This window comes from Petaurus breviceps, unplaced genomic scaffold (assembly GCF_028583685.1).
Source record: "Petaurus breviceps papuanus isolate PSGF00001 unplaced genomic scaffold, PetGlider_PUasm1.0 187, whole genome shotgun sequence".
In the NCBI taxonomy this organism is placed as follows: Eukaryota; Metazoa; Chordata; class Mammalia; order Diprotodontia; family Petauridae; genus Petaurus; species Petaurus breviceps.
The window spans coordinates 25,896,165-25,917,305 of NW_027185799.1; the positions used below are offsets into that span (position 1 = coordinate 25,896,165).

Below are 21,141 nucleotides of genomic sequence, written 5' to 3' on the forward strand. Positions count from 1 at the left end.
CTTTTTAGGAAAGGCACAATTGTAAAAACAGGATCAACTAATACTGACTGTATTAAACATAGAGTGCCCAAACTTTGTGCCTGCTGATTCTTGCAATGACTTCAGAAACTACTGTTACCTGTAAGATAATTAGGTATGAGGCAGCTGTGTCCAAATCCTGTGCCATCAAACATTCCTCAAACAAATCCTTAGGGTTCCCAACAGCTGCAAAAAGATAATTCCACAGGGCATATTCAGTCTTCCTGGCACAATGAACAACTGTCTGCAGGAAGAGGGGGAACTCTGTGATGAACTTTGCGACAGTGGGAAGCAAAGGGTCGGGAATAGGCTCCCGTGAGGTAGCTTCTTCTTCCAACACTTCATGGAGCATCAGTTCCAGCACGTGAGGGAAGTAAGGTAATGCGGCACAAGACTGGGCCAAAAGCAAGGCTTGTTCACCAAGGTTCCTGACTAAAAGCTGGCGCAGAATGTGATGGAGGTAGATCTGGGAGGTCCTCTCCACAACACAGAAAGGAAAAAGTACCTCCAACTGTTCCTTTGCATTGCCACGGGTATACAAACAGTCATAGAGCAAAGTGTCATTGACAGCACCAAGGACCAATGCATCTTCAAACAGGACAGCCAGGGGGTAAATGTTGATGTGGAAAGGCAGCATGATGCGTCGGGATAGGAAGGAATGTGGTTTTCGATGATCTCGAGGAAAAAGAGGAAGCCATACTTTCATTCCTGCCCCACCACAGCTCAGCCAGAGTGCCTCCAGGAGATGGCGTTTTTGTTTATTGGCTCGACAGGTTGTCCAGACATTTTCAACAGACTGGGCTAGTACAACAGGAGGACAGAATGGCAGCTGGAGAATGAGAAATGTAAAACATCAGTTTTTATTAAAATATTTTTAAAAAAGTAAATCAAGGAGATTGCATCTATCACTTTTTGCCTCTAATAAACAACTAGTGTTCTCTTATTCAAAGTATAGTATGGCAACTTGCTATGAAATGTAAGGTGGATTTACTAAAGAATATAGAGGATCCTTTCACAGCTCAAGTCTCAAAAAGGGTCTCTTGTTTCTGGGTCAAATGTTCTGATAAACTGGCAAAATAATTCCACTATTTGAAAATACTTATGTAGGAAACTATTTTTAAAGACACTTAAAGGATTTCGCAATTGATATCTGCTGTATCTTTTGACTATCAGCTCTCTCTCCCCAGGTACTTAGACTTTTTTACACTTGAAAATGGATAATTTTGGGGTGGCTAGGTGGCACAGAGAATAGAGCACAGGCCCTGGAGTCAGGAGGACCTGAGGTCAGATCCAGCCTCACACCTGACACACTTACTAGCCGTGTGACTTTGGGCAAGTCAACCTCCAAAAAGCAAAAAAGAAAAAGAAAATGGATAATTTTTGGTCAGAAATGGCCTGAACCATCAATGCTCTGGATGCTCAGGATGTGGATTAAGGAATTACATAAACTCACCATCTTTCACCACTCAAAAACTGTCACTCTTTTAGCTGCAAGCCTGAGGATAACTGTTCATTTTCTCAGACTCTTTAGATTGTGCAGGAAATGGTGGTAAGAGACTCGAAACTCAGGGAATCTTTGAATCACAGATACTGGGGTCAGAGGTGATCGTGGAGATCACCTCGTCCAACTCCCTTCCCTTCAGAGAGGAGAGAACTGAGGTCCATACAAGTTAAATAACTTGCTCAAGATCACACAGCTAATAAATGCCCACATCAGAATCTGAACCAAAGTATTCTGATAACAAACACAGCAGGTTTTTTTGTTTGTTTTTACTATACCACACTTCTTCAACTCTTAGGAAAAGCTCTCTACTTTACTCACCAGTTTCCTTTGGTTAGGGCTATTGTCCTTCTCCCGGATTTGAGGGCCAGATCGATCCCTCTGCATCATGATGAGCTGTCCTGCCAAATTTAGCATGATGCTTTCTGCATCACAGGCCTGAGGAAGAGAAATTGATCTGCTTCGTCATTAAGTTTTTTCGCCATACATTCTAGTAAATTATACATAAATTTCATAACCAAAGGAGCAAATTGTCATATTTGTAGCTATCAGTCAATAAATAAATATTTACTCAGGTATTCAGCACTCTATTGGGCATCTTTACTATTTTGCAGGGGACTAATTCTGTTTAGATGTAGAAAGTATTCCCTGTGGCTGTTTTCTTCTGTCTTTATACTTTCACCCCACAGTGATACTTTCTCATGGTTCAATCTCTGCACGTATTGCTGAATTTCCATCTCTGCCCCCTACATTCTCCCCAGAGGTGAAATCCTGTTGTCAATTGTCTGCTAGGTAGCTCCTCCTGCAAATCTCCAGAGCACCTCAAACCATGTCCACAAAGCCTATCTCATCTTCCCTGATAAGTCTGTTCTTCCTCCAGGCTTTCAATTTCTATTAATAATATCACCATCCTTCCAGCTTCAAAACTTCAGACCCATCTTTGACTCCTGCCTTACCCCACAGATCTCATTAATTGGCGAGCCCTTCATTTCAGTGCCTCAAGTAGTTTTCATACCTAGTTTCTCTTTTTCATTTCTAGTGGTACCAGTCTTGTTTAGACCTGTTCACCTGGAGTACTGTGACACCCTCCTAACTGACATGGTTGCCTCCAGTCTCACCCTTTGTCATTTTATCCTCTTTGCTACTAACGGGGGAATTTTCTTAATGTTAAGGTTAAATGCAGCAACATACACCAGACCCTGCAGCAACTCCCCAGTGCTTAATGAAAAAGTTTTATCTCTTGGCTTACAAGACCATCCATTATAACTCTAGCCTAGTGGTGTCACTCAAATAGGAATGGGGACCATTAACCTGTACATAGATGCTTATGGGCTGCATACTGACATAGAAAACCACATACTAAGATTATCTACATGTTATTATATTTTTGTTTTGTTAAATATTTCTCAATTACATTTTAATCTGGGTTAGGCAGCACTTAGGAGCATTGTGGACTGCATGTGGCCCACAGGTCACATGTCTGACACCTTTGTTCTAGCCTACTTGACCAGTTTTATCTCATCTTCTACGTAACAGCAAAACTCTTTCTACCCTTTCCTCTATCTGGGCCTTTATTCATGTCATTCTCCCCTCCACTCCCACTTATCTGTATCTATTCAAGTTCCCACCTTTAAGGTCTAGCTCACATAATACTTCTTCCAAAAGGCCTCTCCTCCCTTAAATGAATGTGTTCTCTCTCTTGAAATTTCTCATGGAATTCTGCCTGGATTTTCTAGTCATACCACAGTTATTTTCATTCTTGTCCTCTTCACTGGATTTTAAATTCCTCCTATGTTATGCCTATATTTTGTGTGCACAGTAGGTACTTAATCTTGCTGAAATGAATAAGATAAAGACTTCAGAACCCAGAGGGAACAGATCAGGGCTAGCAAACAAAAAATAGAAGATATGGAAAGTGATGAGACTTGTTTTAATCTGATTACAACCTGTCTCTGCTGATTATCTAGTGATTGCTTAAAGAACCTGGGCAAAGGACAAAATAGTAGTCGCCAAGCTGGTATGAATTACACATCATTTATACCTGAACAGCCAGGTTCATATGGCAATTTACTTGTGGGAGACAGGGAGAAGGGCATGAAAAGACTGACTTTTTAAAAGCAGGAGGAGCCCACATGATTATGATTGAGGGGGAGTAAATTTGCCTAACATGAAGTATCAAAACTGAGGGGACTGTTCCAGTGACCCATGGGATTTGTGCTATTTGTCTTTCTGTCAAAGAACAAAAGATCTTGACATACTGGAATGATGAACTGATTCTAACAAGATGAACTTTGACAGAGATAAATGTAAAGTCTGAACTTAGGTTAGAAAATGAACTACATAGGTACAGGAGGAATAGTGGATAGATCAAGTCCTTTGATCTAAGTTCAAATCTTGTCTCAGAGACTAAGTCTGGGTACTCTCTCTCTGCCTCAGTTTCCTCACTTGTAAAATGGAGATAAGAGCACTTACCCCACAGGACTGCTGTGAAGATCAAATGAGTTAACATAATTAAAGGACTTTTCAATCTTAAAATGCTGTATAAATGCTAGTTATAGTTACTGTTATTATTATTAGATATGGTTTAACAATAATTTATGTTCAAAAGGCTTAAGGATTTTTTTTTAGCAGATTGAAAGTTACCAATAATGGTTAATAGCTAGCAATAATATATTTTAAAGTTTAAAAACCTAGTCCTAACAAGTTGCCATCAAAAACTCCTCCATTTTCACAAATATGTATAACTCCATTTGTTGTATATTTCTTTGTTGCCTGTTAATAACCTTTGGTGTTGCTTGATTACATGTCTACTTGTCTCAAAAATATGACTGGTTTTCTGATCTGTTTGTTACATGCCCTGAAAATGTCTTTCAGGACACCAAGCCACTATCTTGAAGGAAGCTGGTAAGGTGCTTTGCTAGTAATTCATGTGCCAATGTACAACATTTGAGCTGATAATTATGTATCTTATCAGGATCCATCAAGTTTTTGGTTTTACAAAGGATCAAGAGTGACTCCCATTTGAGATTTATCTATTTTCTCATTTACTATATTAATGGTAGACGAGCATTACATTTTTGTTTGATCCAACTAGTATTTTCACAAGTGATGGCCTCTTTTTACCATATTAGATAACCATAACGTCTTCACATTCTCCTCTTTTTAGGTTCTCTTTCACCTGTAACTTCTTTATCTATTAATCTATGGTAGAAAAGTTTCTAGTTGATGCTGAATTTCTATTTTGTTCTTTGTGCTACTTCCATACCTTGTATTACTTCACCTTTTGATTTTTACTTTCAATTGCCAGTTAAGGTGGAGGGGCTCTCTAGAATTTCTGTATTCCTTCCTACCTATTTTTTTTTTTTTTGCTTTTTGGAGGGCAATTGGGGTTAAGTGACTTGCCCAAGGTTAATATTCATAATAGATTAAAAGAATCAAATAAAGGAGAGAGAGAGACATTAGACATTTTGTTTTAAGTGTCTGAGGCTGGATCCAAACCCAGGTCCTCCTGACTCCAGGGCCGGTGCTCTATTCACTGTGCCACCTAGCTGTCCCAACATATTTCTTTTTGTTGCCTTTAATTAGGCTTGCACGTCATCTACTGCACGTGTCAGACAGTGAAGCAATCTTCCAATGTCTTTCTGCAGACATTTAACAGCTCTCTCATGCAGCTTCTTCCATGGTTGTCTCTGACTCTAGTCCTTGGGAAAATTCCTTGATAGCTCCACTTTTTCTCCTATAGTCCTAGCAGTGGACATTTTCTATATACCATGTGTCCTGCTCCAGAAATGTTTTTACATTTTCTCTTAAGTACTCTGGGAGAACGGGTTTCATTCATGATGGTTACAAGAGTTATCAGCTTTGGAACTATTTTCTCTTGGTATAATTGGTCTGTTAGTTGTATTCATTCTGTCAAACTTGAAAAGGCTTTTCAGAATGCAGCCTAAGTATGCCCACCTACTTTTCAAAATCATTCAGGATATTAGCACTGCCTTTTCCCTTGATTTTGTTATTATGTATAATGTCTAGAGTCTGCAATAAGTGAAAAGTTTCAATGACTTCGGCTTCTGATTTTTCCCTCTTCAGATTGTAGTAGTGTCCTTACTTTCATCTCTCATTCTGGTTAAGCTAAATCTACAGATTGTTTTCTTTTATAATTGTCCTGCTTTGGTCAGCAGTATACTACTGTGAGACACTTGTGGCTGAGGGTATTATTGACCAAAAACAGTATGAATCCTTGCACAATTCTGTTAGGATATAGCACTAGTATGTAATAACTAGTATTATTATTTTAGTAGGATCTAAGACATAACCATTCCTGATATGAAATAAAATTGCGGGTCGCGGGAGTTGAATAGGTTGACGAAACAGGAGGTGACAGGGTTTGATGGGCTATTTATAATTTCTAATAACACAATTCTAACAAGTCTGCTCATCTGATTATTCATAATAGATTAAAAGAATCAAATAAAGGAGAGAGAGACATTAGAATCAGGCACACTAATAAAAATAAGAAGTGACATCTAATACACTGCCAGTAAAAGAGAAGAGAAGCCTATAGAATTCAAACAAATGAACTACAAGAGCAGAGCAATCAGAGGGTCTTAAGGTTGGGGCAAACAGCAGCATACATGTCAAAAGCTCCTGAAAGCAACAATGTGTTAGTAATATAGAACGATGTAATATGACAATGGTAATCACACAATTAATAAAACAAACAAATGAATAAACACAATTACAAAATGATGACAATGATCATGAATTATTAATAAAAAAATTACATTATCTCCATGACAGACAGTCCTTGCTTTTGGCTGCTCTGCATATTTAATACTGTTTAAAAAGCACCCTATACTTTACTTATTATCTTAGAATGAAATGTGTAATTTTCACACATTGGTGCTAGTTTGGTTCCTTCAAGATATCTGAAGACAGCTGTCAAGTTTCTCTTCTCTAGTTAAACATTTGAAATATTTTAAACCATTCTGTCAGTGCCCCCTTGTGACATCTGGCTCTTGGAACTGAATGTAACGCCCCAGATATTTGAGCAACACAAAAATCTGTGTCATCCTGTCATACAACAATCCATTGTATTAATTCTATTAATACAATCATAGTAGTGTCAGGTTTTTTTTTAGCAGCTATATCACACTACTGGATCCTATAAGCTTGAAAAGAGGCTGTCTAAAAAGTCCATGCAAATAGTCTCCATTAATAAAAAATATAGTTATCAAGTTCAAGAAGTCTGAACTGTACCAGGAGTTTGCCAAGCCCCAATGTCTTCCTTCACATTGGTCTTTTTGCTAACTCCTTTAAAGCTAGGACTGTTTTTTACTTTCTTTATATTCCCAGAGTTTAGCATAGTGCCTGGTACATAGAAGGCATTTAATAAATGTTTACTGGCTGACTTACATGAAACTATTCTTTTCTCAAACCTCTCACACTAACTCCTCAATCTTCCTTGACAGAAGACTAATTTATACCTTAATCAAAAAGAGATGCCATTTGTCATGAAGTCCCTCCTGTGCACCTGAATTTCCCATTCTCTCCTCCTTTGTTCCAGTGTCCGATGAGGATGTGGCCCTTCTTACTTGGGCCAGCCCTCCTACCTATGCCCCTTGATCTCATTCCTTTCATCTCCTTCAGCAACTTTCCCACTCAATCATCCTCCTCTTACTAATCTTCATTCTTGCCCTTTCTACTAGCCACTTCCCTGAGGTTTAAAAAATAAGCCTTCCCTTTGCATGATACTATGCATACTATGATAGCAGTACTGCAAAGAAAAACACCTTTGAAAGACTCAAGAACTCTAATTAATGTAATGACCAAAACACAAGGACTGATGATGGAAGACAGGGAGAAGTGATGAAATCAAGATGCAGAGATATAAATTTTGGACATGGTCAATATGGAAGTGTTTGCTTGACTATGCATATTTTATATTTCAACAGGGAGTAGGGAAGGAAAGAGAAAAACCAATGCTTGATAATTTAAAAAAATTAAGCAAAAAATTTATTTTAAAAAAGCCTTTCTTATCCTGAAAAAATATTCCTTTGGACTCTACCATTCCCCCAAACTATATCTTTGCTCCCTTTCATAGTCAGACTCCTACAAAAAGCTGACCACAACTGTTTTTTCTGCTTCCCAACCCTTGCAATCTGACTTCTGACCTCACTGCTGCTTTCAATTTACCAGATTAAGTTACCTCTTACTTGCTAAATCTGATATGCTTACTTGGCCCTCATCCTTCCTGACCTCTCTGCACCACCTGACAGAACTGACCACGCTCTCCTCACTGGGGTTTGTGACACTGCTCTCTCTTGATTCTCTTCCCCATTGTCCGACGATTCCTTCTCATCTGCTTTGCTTCATCATTATCTGGGCCATAAATCCAGAGGCTCTTTCCCTGCTCCTCTTTCTCTGTAAGCTCAATCAGTTGAACAAATGAATGAAAAAACATCTGAATATTTATGAAGTGCAGAGTACTACGCCAAGTGTCAAAGTCACAGACAGAACCGTGCCCAAGGGTTCACTGACTCTCTTCTGGTAAACGACTCCCAGATCTATGTATCTAGTCTCATCTCTCTCTTGAGCTCCAGTCTTGTATCACCAACTGTTTTGGGGAAAGTTCCAATTGGATGTTCTAAAAAGCATTTCAGACTTACAACCTAAGGAAGCAATTTTCTCCCACCCGCCCCAAAGCCACCTCCTCCCTTTCCCAACTACTCTATTTTTTTCTTTTGAGGACATTTCCATTCTTCTAGATACCTCCGAATCATCCTCAACGCTTCAGTTTTCTCTTAATGCACACCTATAATCATTGGGTGAGTCTTATCAACTCCACTTCTACAACATCTCTAGCACCTAGCAATCTCTTCTTTTTACTCACATGACCACCACGCTAGGCTAAGCCTTCCTCACCTCTTGCCTATGCTATAACAGTCTCCTATATGGTCTCTTTGCCTCAGATTTCTCCCCATTCCAATCCATCTTCTTGGAAGAATTTTAATAAAACTTGTTTTAAAATTCCAGTCCAAAATATTTCCACAAATTAGCTTTTTGCACATGAATTTAGAGACGTGGAAGATCAATGCTGTCAAATTCCTAAACACCATCTTATTATTGATTCTTCTAGCAGATATATTCTAAACTGTCCAAGATTTCATTACACATCAGTAAGGTAAAACTACTCAAACAAAATATAATACGATGGTATAAATACATAGGGAGAATTACAAAGTGCTATAAGAGTTCACAAATGGGAGGTGACCATGTCTCACTGGGGGAGATTTGATGTTTTTTGAAAAAATATTAAAAAAAAATTTGATATTTTAGCTAGGCCTTAGAAGATGGTTAAGATTTCAAGTGCCAAAGATACAGGAGGAGGGCACTATAAAAGTACAAAGGGAGGTAAGTATCGAATATATTTAGGGAGTGATCTATCCGAAGAGAGCTCAGGGAGTTCACACTGAAGAGAGCGTGAGGTATGTATAAAAGAGTAGGCTGGAAGCACTAGCATTCAGCAAATTTGTATCAATTAAAAAAGTCAGTAAACACATTATAAAAACAGATAACAATAATAATAATAAATGAGAAAGCAACACCTTTTTCTCTTGTTCCTCTAGAATTCTGTTTGTTTGGAGAGGTACCATGGTGTACTTATAGACTCAGCTCTGTCACTAATATCCTGTATGATCTTGGCTAAGTAACCTATCCCTCAGTTTTCTCATGTGATAAGTAGAGACAGTGATATTGCACAATATACCTCAGTTGGTTGGTTTAAAGGTCAACTCAGATAATGTATATGAAAGTATTCTGAAAAGAAAAAGTACTATACAAATATAAAGTAATATTACCAAAATGACTTTAATCACAATTCTAATATGTAGCATCTAGTTTTTCTGGCTATAACTAAGTAAAAACTATGGGGCAAAGGAGTAAGAATTTTAAACTCTTAAGATTTTTTTCCTCCTGCCTTTAACTCAAAAGAAATGTTTTTAAAAAGTTTATTTTTAACACAAACCCATACTCATAACTAAGGTTGTTTTTGTATTATTTTCAATTTGTTTTAATTTTACAATGAAGATGAATGGCATCAGACTATTCTAGAATGTAAGGATGTAAAAAAACATGCTTAACATGCTCAAGACAACAACTTTTCCCAATTTAAATTTGGTGTTAAAACCTACATTCTCTATAATCACTATCTTTCTTAACTACTTGGCAAATTGACAATTGCTTAAAAAACTCTCATTCAAACCACTCCAGTTGACAAAAGCCCAAACATGAATAGTACCTGATGTGGCATTTTCAAAGTGATCCCAGTTTCTGTTCGCACTGATGTCAGAGTCACAGATACTACTAGGAAAGGATGAGGGATGTAGCGAGACATGGAGACCTCCTGGAGAACCTGAATACTGGCAGTAGTATTTAGACTGTAAAAACAAACACATTTCAAAAACATCACTCCCAAGTTTTTTCTCCCTTTCAGCAATATAATTTACTAGAATTTCATAGAATACCTATAATCTGTATTTTCTACCTCACTTTCCTTACTTAGGGAAGATAGTGGCAAAAAAGGCGGGAAACTGTGGAAATCAGAAGATAGCAGATGGCTGAGAGGAAGTTTAACAGCAAAGAACAAGAAAGTAGGCTCTCTGATTTTATCTTTAACATGGAAATGAATTTCACTGTGTAGAGTCTTATTCATTTTTCCAACCTTTGTTTTTACTATAACCTAATTAAACATGGATAGTTCCCAACTGTTATTCAAGGAAATATTAACAAAGTAAAATTCTGTAGATTTTTGTTCAAACAGTATCTTCTAAATACTATTCAGTCACTCTATTAATTTTTCATCAGATGAACAGAAGGAGCCTGTGATAACACTATATTTTAGGGTATGAGGTAAAGTGGTAGCTAATATGTGTGCTTCATCACTCTAGAAACTCCAAATAAGCATTATCAACCATCTTGAATACCAAACTAAACAGAGCACCTGTCTTACACACCACAGAGCCATTTATTTCAAAACTTTTTGCAAAAGTATAAAGATGATTCAGAATCTTAGGAATGAGCATAACGTCTGGAAATTAGAAGGTGCTTAATCCAAGGTTTTGTTTTTTTTTTTGCCTTTTGGAGGGCAATAGGGGTTAAGTAACTTGCCCAAGGTTACACGGCTAGTTTTTTTGTGTGGGTGTTAAGTGTCTGAGGCTGGAACCAAACTCGGGTCCTCCTGACTCCAGGGCTGGCGCTTTACTTACTGTGCCACCTAGCAGCCCCTTAATCCAAGCTTATTGATCTGAACTGAAATTCTGTATTTTAGGAAGTATATCCCCTCATTTCACAGATAAAGGCCCTGAGGACCAGAGAGACAGTGATTTGCTAAAGGTCAGACAAGCAAAGGCTAGGATTCAAACTTGGATCCTCTAGCTCCAAATCTAGCCCTCTTTCTATGCATATCACCTCCCAAGAACCTCAAGCATGTTGATTAGCTAAACAAATTAATGTAGAAGTTGGTTTTAATTTCTGTATCTATAGCTTAAGAGAGGTGATTATATTCCACTGATTAAATCTTTCTTTAATGCTCTTAGATAAAATTAAATCAGTTTCTGAGAAAGTAAAAGCTAAACTGAGGGTACACGATAAATAGTAACTTAAATTAATTTCTTTCATGCTCTACTCACCCATCAGTTTTTCTTTCAATACTGTAAAGACATATAGAACAGTCAGCTCTAAATAATATTACCATGTCTCGGAAAACACTAAGCAGTAATGTTTCTGCCTGAACTTTGGTGACGTGAGCAAAAGCGTTGTCCAGGTTGGATGTTCGCAAGTAAACTCTTAGCTGCAGATCCCACAAAAGAGAAAGTAAAAAGCAAGCAATTCAGTCTTTTGGTCACAGACAATGACTATTTCAGATGTGAATTTTCTTTGATCTTTTTCTAGTAAGAGGAAATTAAAAGCTGTATCAGTAATTGGTTAATAAAAGATATATTGGTGATTGGTTAACAGAGACTAATGATGTTCAGAAGGCTATGCTTAGCATATATACAAAAAAATAAGGTGTAGAAAATCTGAGCTCTAATCTATTAGGGTATCAGTTTTGGGCTGTCATGTTGAATTAGGTTTATCTTCAGATAAGAGGAGGACCATTCTCAAAATGAGCCCATATGTTGCTTCTTATTTGTTTATTTCTCCACTGTACATTTGTCACAATCTATTTGGTATTACAGTTATAGATACATTTGTCTATTTTCTCCTACTAGAATATAAACTTTGTAAAGGCAGGGGGTTATATAATTCACCTTTGTATCTGCCATAGTGCCTAATACCTTGCACACAGTTGGTATTGAAAAGTTTGTGGAATGAGTCATTCAGTCTTCACACCTACAACTTCCAATCTTTAGAGAACTCATCTAAATCTAGATTTTACATCATTTAAAACATGAAAAGTTAGTACTGTTCAGTAAAAGAAACCCTAGAATTTAGATCCCATATGTAGAACTGACTGAAACCTGCTCCAAAATACTTATCTCAAGGAATGAAATATTTTCTTTAAATTTTTAATTCCATTCAACAAATATTTACTGGCTATTATGTTCAATACCTGTGCTTGATTTGATGCATACAAAGATGTTTGTGGACAAAATCCTGTACGAGAATGTGCGGATATGTAAGTATAATAAAATGCAGAGTGTGTTTGAAATGATAGTGATAAAGAAGCATTAAAAAAAAATCAATGCAACTAGTTAAATATGAAAAAGTAATTGGGAAAAAATTCTTTCATCAGGTACCTCTGATAAGAATCTGACACATAAGACATATAAGGAATACAGGAATAGGTTCTAGACATGGCTGTAATTTCAGTGGTATATGGAATTCCCAGGAGAGGAAATTCTCTCTACCAATGCAATAAAAAAATATGACAAAAAGCCATTCTCAATGGCTAAACATTAAAAGGATATGAATCAACTGTTCTCAAAAGAAGAAATGCAAACTGATATGATTATGTACAAACAAGATTTTACATATATTTTTATATATGTATATATATAAACACATATACACATATATAAAAATAAATTGGAGGTAATATCTGAGGGAAGGCACCAGCATTAAGAGGGACTGGGAAAGGCTTCTTGAAGAAGGTGGATTTCAAACACAAAAAATATGACAAAAGATAGGAATAGTGTCAGTACTGAGGATAATATGGAAAGGCAGACACACTAATTCACCATTGGTGAAGCTGTGAATTTGGCCAACCATTCTGGAAAGCAATACAGAATGATGCTAAGAAAATGACTAAAATATCTGTGCCATTTGACTAGGATATTGTAATGATAATGGTAATCTGAAGATCTCCCCTGTCCCTTAATAAGCCTTAAGGGAATTACCCTGCCCCCTGATAGGCTAAATGTAATCACATGGAGTCTGTGGTAGGAAGAATTTGCTGAAGGGTAGAGCAGAGCCCACAGGAAGCTGGGAATCAGAACAGCTATACTGGATGGAGGAGAGGACATGTCAGAGGAAAACAGGCTTGTGAGTAAATGTTGGTTTGTGGGAAGGCTAAAGGATCCTGTGGCTCTCTGTGCTGTTATGCTTATTAACTTCTTTGCTACTATGATGGAATCAGCTTACTGGTTTTGGGATTTGGTTTTCTGGTGTCAGAATAAATGTTTTGCTTCTGTCTTTTAGATGGAGAATCTATTATATTTTGCGATTAAGCACTATGCAGGCATATTTATAGTAACTGTTGATGCTGTGAATATTGTATTGGTGCTACAGATATCTTGCTGCCAGATATTTAATCCACAGAGGTGAAAGAAAGTCCCATAATATACCAAAATATTCTTAATAACACTTATTGTAGTAGCAAAAAACTGGAACGTAAAATACCCACCAACTGTAGAATGGTTAAACAAATTGTCGTACATGGATACAATAGAATATTATATCTTTAACTGTATGAAACAAAAAAATATGAAGAATATAGAGAAGCATAGGAAGATTTACAGAATCTGAATCAAAATGAAATAATAAGAACCATGAAAGTTATATTCATGACTACAACAATGTAAATGGAAAGAAAAACCACCACCAAAAAGGACTAGGAATAGGGACTAGACCCATATAATTATATATAGAGTAAGTAAAGAGAGGAATTTGACTGGAGATTTTATTAGCATAGGGAACACCTAGGAATCTCCTTCCACCAATGCAGGTTGACACCTCCTTTGCACAACTTAAAAGTCTTTGAGAGTTGCTAGAGCACTGAGAGTTTAAATAGGGTCATAAAGTCACTCATTATATTTCAGAGGTGGGGCTTGCTCACTCCCACTCCAAGGCCAGTTCTCTAGCCATTTTGCCACACTGCTTTTTCAACCACCAAAAAACTGAAACTGTAGGCTCTGAAATGATATTGAGCAAGCTCAATCCCAAAGAAGAGATGAAGATGCAAAAGTTAAGGATGAGAAGTGTGAAATACTGCATGTATATCTAGTATTGGCTGATGTGTTGGTTAATTCTGTGAACTGATTTCCGCCCTTTATTTTGTTATAAAGTATGGCTCTTTGAAGAGAAAAGGCAAGGAATAACTGTGGAAATTATGGGGATATAAAAATGAAAGATGGGGGTGGAGTAAGGAGAGATCCAGGCAAAGCACTCTGAGAAAATCTGATGAGATGGAAAATATTTTGGGATTTGTTGTTTTCAAACAACAAAAAAAAGTAAGACTGCTTATGATTAACATATGGAAAATATTCTTAAGAATTTCTTTTTACCTCTTCTTGGTGGTCATTTAAATTATAACATGCCAGGACAATAAAGTCATTCCACCAGGCTAAGCCACCTGTCACAATCATATTTTGCTCCTTAAAATACAAGAGAAAAAAAGTAATAATTAGTTTCATGACTTAGTTAAACAGATACCCCAAGCTATAAGACCCTTATATTTGTTTTTGGTGAGGTCTGTAATGTCACCAATATAGGGAGCACCCACTGGAACACTTCCTCTAGCAACACAGATTAGCTCATTCTTTTGCAATTTATAGTTTTTGAGTTGCCAAGGGAAGTGAAGGGTAAAAAAGCAACTTGCCGAGAGTCACACAGCCTGTATATTTGAGGCAAGACTTGAACTCATTTCTCCCTAACATTTAAATCCAGCTCTCTATCAGCTATATTACAGTGACTCTCAAGAAGCCAATATACTTGTGAAATATTCCCAGGCAAGTCAAAGAACCATCCCAATATTTCTGCTGTATTCTTCAACTATAAAAATTAGGTCATTTTGTAATACCTTCATCAGTAGAAACTGACAAAAAAATGTATAGCCCCAGACAGGAAATGATGAGGAAGACTTTGGCCTTAAGCTCAAAGTGTGTAGTAGGGCTTCAAATTTGGCAGGTAAAGAACTATGTCTCCATCATTCCAACGATGGAATGAGTATCCGAACAGTCTTACCCTGTTTGAGATTAACTGTCACAACATATCAAAAGGTTTTCCTTGAATAATTAGTGTAATTACATAGGATAAATCTAGAAAAAACACTTGTTTTTTATGTCTTTCTTTTCTTGTATCTTCACTTAAAAAAATTTATGGCTATGGACCTCAAAAGCTGACAACAGCACAGACTTTTCTAGGCCACTGACAAGCCTCTATTTTATACCAGTTCACTTGGAACATATTTGATGCATTCAATCTAGGATAGAAATGAAGTCTCTCAATGTTTATGAGAATTTACCTCTCACTCTTGTTTTCAGTAACAAGATTATTGGTATGGAATACTGCATATAATGTTATAGAATTTTTCTCTTAGCAAAATTTTTCTTTTAACAAAAAGAAAATTCAAGCTCCTTTACAATAACTATTCTTTTAGATTATTTTCCATCGCTCATATTTAATTTCATAAAATTTTTTTAAGGGAACATAATTTTATATTTGATGGCATAGATCTCTCCCTACTTTGTAAAAGGACTGACCTGGGTAATGTTTCCAAAGAGCTTCCATTTTTTGGTGAGTAATGAATAATGTGCAAAACCAAACTTGCCAACAACAGCAACATTTTGTCCCAGCTTGTCAATCGCTGAAAACTGTTTGAATAAAATAAAATTAAGAGAATTCTCTGGAAACCAACATACTTTGTTAAATGTCACTTTGCATAAAGAAATAAAGCTACTAAAAAGAAGCATTTAAAAAAATGAACTCATAAATAAAGTAACTCACCCTTATAGGCCAATTGCTCTCTAGATAAGTGCTGGAAATCTAGAGAAAACAACAGAGTAGTTGCATAAGATCTGGAGTCAAATCATTATTTAGTACTTATACAGTGGTATTCATTTTCCTATGTAACTGTCAAAACCATACCGTAGAAAACATTAATGTTTAACATTTATGCAAATCTCAGAGAAATCTTAATTTCTTGTTTATTGGCAGAGATCTTTTAGTTGACCACCTGAGCCTAAGACTAATCTTATTTCTGTATAATCATTTCCATCATTATAGCAATAGCTCAGTATTCATATAGCTCTGTAATTAGATTTGTTTGTTTCTGCTGCAGATATTCTTACAGGTTTCAAATGTGTTCTTTCTATCTACTCTATAGAGTTTATTTTAAGTTTCCTAAGAGCAAAGTCTATGTTTACCACAATTTCTTCTATATCCTTAAAGTAGTTTCTGGATACACTGGGAACAGTAAGTAAATGTTGATTAATTTATCAAACAAGTATTGTTTGATAGTGTTCTAGGGATATAAATACAAGGAAATACAAGAACAAAGAAGGAAATAGTCTCTAATCCCAAGGAGTTTAAATTCTGATGGAGAGGACAAGAACATCTACAAAACACACAACAATATATAAAGAAAATAAATACAAATATATACAAAGTAACTTTATATAAGATAATTTGGGAAGGAAGGCACTAATAGTTTGGAGTGGGGACCGGGGGCAGTCAGGAAAAGTTTCATGTAGAAGATGGTCCTTGAGTCATGTCTTAAAGGAAGACAAGATTGACTATGGGGCAAAGGTAAGGAGGGAATGCATTCCAGGCATGTGTGCGACTGGGGTAAAGGCATGGACTCGGGAGGTTGTAGATTCAAAAAAGTGGGGATCTGCTGGAGGAGATGGAGGATATGGGATATACATGGTCTTGTCAAGGATAAAGTATTGTGGGGTAAGGAACAGAGAGAAGACCACTTTGGCTGGACTGAAGACTGCAGAAAGGAGAATAATGAACAATAAAGCTTACAAGTAGGCTGAGGCCAGGTTATGACATGCTTTAAAAATTCAACAAAGAGTAGAGGACTCAGATGGCTATAACTATGCTTAAAGAAAATTACTTTGGCAGTAGTGTGTAGGGTGGACTGGAACGATGACAGAATTGAGGTAGGGAGAACCACTTAGGAGGTTGTTAATTGTAACTTAAGTCAGATGTGATGAGGCCTTGAATTAAAGTGATATCTTGGAGTAAGGAGGAGTTGGATTCGGGAGTTGTGGGATAGAAACTGAAACTGATTTGCTATGTAGGGCGAAGGAGAGGGAGTTGTTGAGGATAATACTGGGGTGATTTAACTGGGAGTTCAAAAGGGTGGTAGTGCTAACAGAAAAAAAGAAGTTTGGAAGATGGGAGAATTTGGAGGTAAAGATAATGAGTTTAATTTTGGGCATATTGAGTTTTTGATGTTTTTAGGACATCTAGGAGAGAGATGTGGAATAGAAATAAATATTATATGTAGGTACATACATATATACTTTTATGTGCTTAAGAAAATTTGCTTAAATACATATGTATGTGTAAACACATACATACACATATGAATAAACATATGTGAATCATCTGCAATGGATGATAGTTAAGCCCATGAGATGATGAGGTTACCAAGAAAGTATAGAAAGTAGAAAAGGACCTAGAACAGAACCCTGGGGAATACACACAGTTGGGGGTATGTGTGTGTGTGTGTGTGTGTGTGTGTGTGTGTGTGTGTGAGAGAGAGAGAGAGAGAGAGAGAGAGAGAGAGAGAGAGAGAGAGAGAGAGAGAGAGAGAGAGAGAGAGGTATAAGTGAACAAGGAGACTGAGGAATGGTCAGACAGAAAGAACCAATAGAAAAGAGAATTATGAAAACCTAGAGAGGAAAAAGTATCCAGGAGAAGATGGTAGTCAACAGTGTCAAAAGCTATTGAGAAGATGAGAAAGACAAAGACTGAAAAGAGGATTAGATTTTGCAATTAGATCACAAATAACTTTGGAGAGAATAGTTTCAGTTGAGTAACTTTGGAAGCAAGATTGAAAAGGGCTGAAAAGTGAAAAGCGAAGTGAAGCAGATGGTATAGATAGCTTTTTCAAGGCATTTGGCTAAGGAAGGGAAGAGAGTTAAGGATGGAGGAGACTTGGGCTTGTCTGAAGGCAAAAGGGAAGGGAACAGATAAGGAGAGGTTATAGATTCAAAAGAGTGGGGACCTGATCGAGGCAATGGAGGATATGGGATATACATGGTCTTGACAAGAATAAATCAAGTTCACTTAACTGTCAGAAGCTGGGGGAGAGGAGGGAAGAGTGGAAGATGAAGTCAGAGGGTTTTGAGAAAGAAAAGGGAGAAGAGGCAGTTTATACTGAATGGACTCAAATTTCACAGTAAAATAAGAAGCAAGGTCCTCAGTTGAGAGAAAGCAGGGGAGAGAGCAGCTAGACTGGAGGAAGGAAAGGAGGCATCCAAGGGAGACAGTTAGGCCTTGGGGCTCTCCTTTTTATAGCTGGCTTAAGTCCTGCTGAGATTCAGCAGTTATGGAAAGAAGTGACTGGAGTTCACAGTATGGAAGACAATGGCATTAAACATGGAGGGCTAGACCTCACTACTAACAATTCCTCCTCTACTACCTCCTCCACCACTTCCAAAACATCACCACCAATAACTCATCATTCTATAGTGAATGGACAGTCTTCAGTTCTAAATGCAAGGTGAGACGGCTCGTCACATGAGGAGACTGGGGCCTCTCATATGCTCTATGGCCATGGAGTTTGCAAATGGCCTAGCTGTGAAAGCATTTGTGAAGATTTTGGACAGTTTTTAAAGGGCAGATTGGGGAAAAAAAGACTCATTTTCCAACTGGCTGCACATCTTGAGATTATCTTTATCATGCTCCCATTCGGAACCTCATCATCATACAAGATCTCATGAGTCTTGGTTTTCACACCGCATCAGAGTTTCACACCTCACCAGAGAATGGAGAGCTCCTCCCCAAACTTCCATTTAAGGAGAGCACCCAAGTCAGCAATCTCTTAATTTCCCACCAGGTTTCTTTGGACTTTTTCATTAAGCTTCCATTGCGTTTTGCCTTCTCTCTCCACCCCCTTTTCAATTTCCTTTGTGTCTTTATCTTTCCCCAATAGACTGTAAGCTTCTTGAAGGCAAGAACTGACTTTCCCATATTTGTATCCCTAGCACTTGGCATACTATTTGGTAATAATTTTTAAAAAAGAGAACAATGTAATTAACAAGATGAGGAAGAATCAGAAACAATTGAACTCAATCACCCAGTGTCCAATAAACCCAAGCATAAAACGTGCTTAGAAAATAAATATTTAATAATAACTGCTGGGAAAATCAGAAAGCAGGATAGCACAAATGAGGCTTTAAGATCAGCACCTTATACCATATACCACAACAAGCTCAAAATAGTTATATGAGTTGAATATGAAAGATTACAATATTTTAAAAAATTAGAAGAGGATATCAGGTACTTTAAACAATTGTATCTAGGGGGAGAATTCTCAAAAAATATGGAATTGTATAGATAGAGAAGAGAAAAATGATAATTTTAATTACATGAAATGGAAAAGGTTTTGTACATATAAAAATTATGTAGCTAGAATAAGAAGGAACACTTTCAAGTGGGAAATATCTTTTGCATCAAATATTTCTAATAAGGATCTGGTATGTAAAATACATAGGCAATTAGTACATATATCTAAGACCAGGAGCCATTCTCCCATGGATAAATGGTCTAAGGAAATAAACAACTTTAAGTACTACATAAAAGTGTCTATCTTGCTCTCTCAGGGGTAGCAGAATTATTTTTCCTTTTAAAAATGTTTTATAAAGTCTACTATACTAATTGGCAGTTATGAGCTGACCATAATTCCCCAAAATTTGAAGGAAAATATGCAATACATACTTTCCATGACCATGCAGGGATAAAACAATTAATAAAAGAGACCGTGAACTAAATCATATAGTCCAATTGTACCCTATTTGGTTATTTTTCAAAGTTAACACTTTTAGAAAACTACAGTTGACTATTGTATGAAACTTCTCTTGATTTTCAAAAAACTCAAAGCATACAAGCTATAAAAAAGATGAACTCCATTTCTGCCCAACTGAAACAAAGCAACACAGATAGCCAGCCAAATATATTAAAACTCCCACAGATCTCCAAAGCTTATTGTTGATTCCTCCTAGGAAAACATGTCCTTTGCCAATATGACCCATGATGGTCATATGACTAGATGGCCCATATAATATATTTATCCTCCTGAAATCTTACTTTTTGAGCATGCTATTGTTTTTGCTCTTGTTTGGGTGCTTGAGCTATTTCTCTCTTCTTTTCTTCCTTTCCCATTTCCCTCCCTTTTTCCTTCCTTCCTTCTGTCTTTCTTTTCTTCTTTCCTTCCTTCCTCCCTTCCTTCCTTTTTTTTTTTTCTGTCCCTTCCTTTCTTTCATGGTCTTCCTTCTCTTTCTTCTCTTATACGTAGTTGTCCTATATTACCCAGATTTGAAGGGCAGCAGCTACTCAATGGCTGCACCTCACTGTTGATCTGCATGCAAGCTTTGACTTACTCAGTTTCCAATGTGAGTGGATTTGCCTTTCCTTAGACAGCCTGGTGATGTTCCCTTCTGGGGACTCACCATATTTGTGCAAGATTTCTTTCAGACATGCAATTCAGAACTCCTGAGCCCAAGTGATCCACAAGCCTCTCCCCATTCCATTCCATTCTTCATTCAGTTGCCAATGTGATTTTCCTAAAGTACAGGCTTTACCATGTCAATTCCTCCATTTATCAGTTCTTGGGTGCCATGGTTGTTCAGTCATTTTTCAGCCATGAAGGTTTTAAAAAGACTTTCTTTTCACACACACACACACACACACACTCTATATCTATATCTATCATCTATATCTATATCTATTGGGGCTTACCCAAGGAAACAAAGCCAGACTGTCAGATGAGAGACTCAGGCTGTTGTTCTTCCTGACACCAAGGCCAGGTCTGTAACTACAACTGCCCTCTTCTCCCACTTTTAATCATTCTCACACCAACACCATAGTAATTTTTCTTAAGCATGCTTTGAAAACATTAAAAATCCCCTGCTCAATAATCTTCAAAAGTTTCCTATTTCCTACAATATCAAGCAACTTTCATTTCCCTGCCTCAAGCTTCTCCCCATTCCAATACATCGTTTATTCATTTGCCAATGTGATTTTTTTTTTTTATTAAGCAATCAGGGTTAAGTAACTTGCTCAAGGTTACACGGCCAGTTATTTCTGGGTGTGGTGCTGAGTGTCTGAGCCCGGGATTCGATCTCCAGGTCGTCCCAACACTGGAGCCGGTGCTCTTACTCGCTGAGCCA

The 21,141-nt window shown here is 37.1% G+C and overlaps 1 protein-coding gene across 2 annotated transcripts in view; it reads right to left on the reverse strand.

The window, feature by feature from the left end:
• The window catches only part of RIC1 (RIC1 homolog, RAB6A GEF complex partner 1), a 154,596-nt gene that overhangs the window by 12,807 nt on the left and 120,648 nt on the right, over window positions 1-21,141 (reverse strand). For both annotated transcript variants that reach the window (XM_069090783.1, XM_069090782.1), the window contains exons 12-18: window positions 15,743-15,781; window positions 15,499-15,609; window positions 14,302-14,391; window positions 11,206-11,366; window positions 9,816-9,954; window positions 1,841-1,957; window positions 119-847 (exon numbers count right to left, since the gene is read on the reverse strand). In XM_069090783.1, the coding sequence (XP_068946884.1) occupies window positions 119-847; window positions 1,841-1,957; window positions 9,816-9,954; window positions 11,206-11,366; window positions 14,302-14,391; window positions 15,499-15,609; window positions 15,743-15,781 (1,386 nt within the window). The remainder of the gene's footprint in view (window positions 1-118; window positions 848-1,840; window positions 1,958-9,815; window positions 9,955-11,205; window positions 11,367-14,301; window positions 14,392-15,498; window positions 15,610-15,742; window positions 15,782-21,141) is intronic.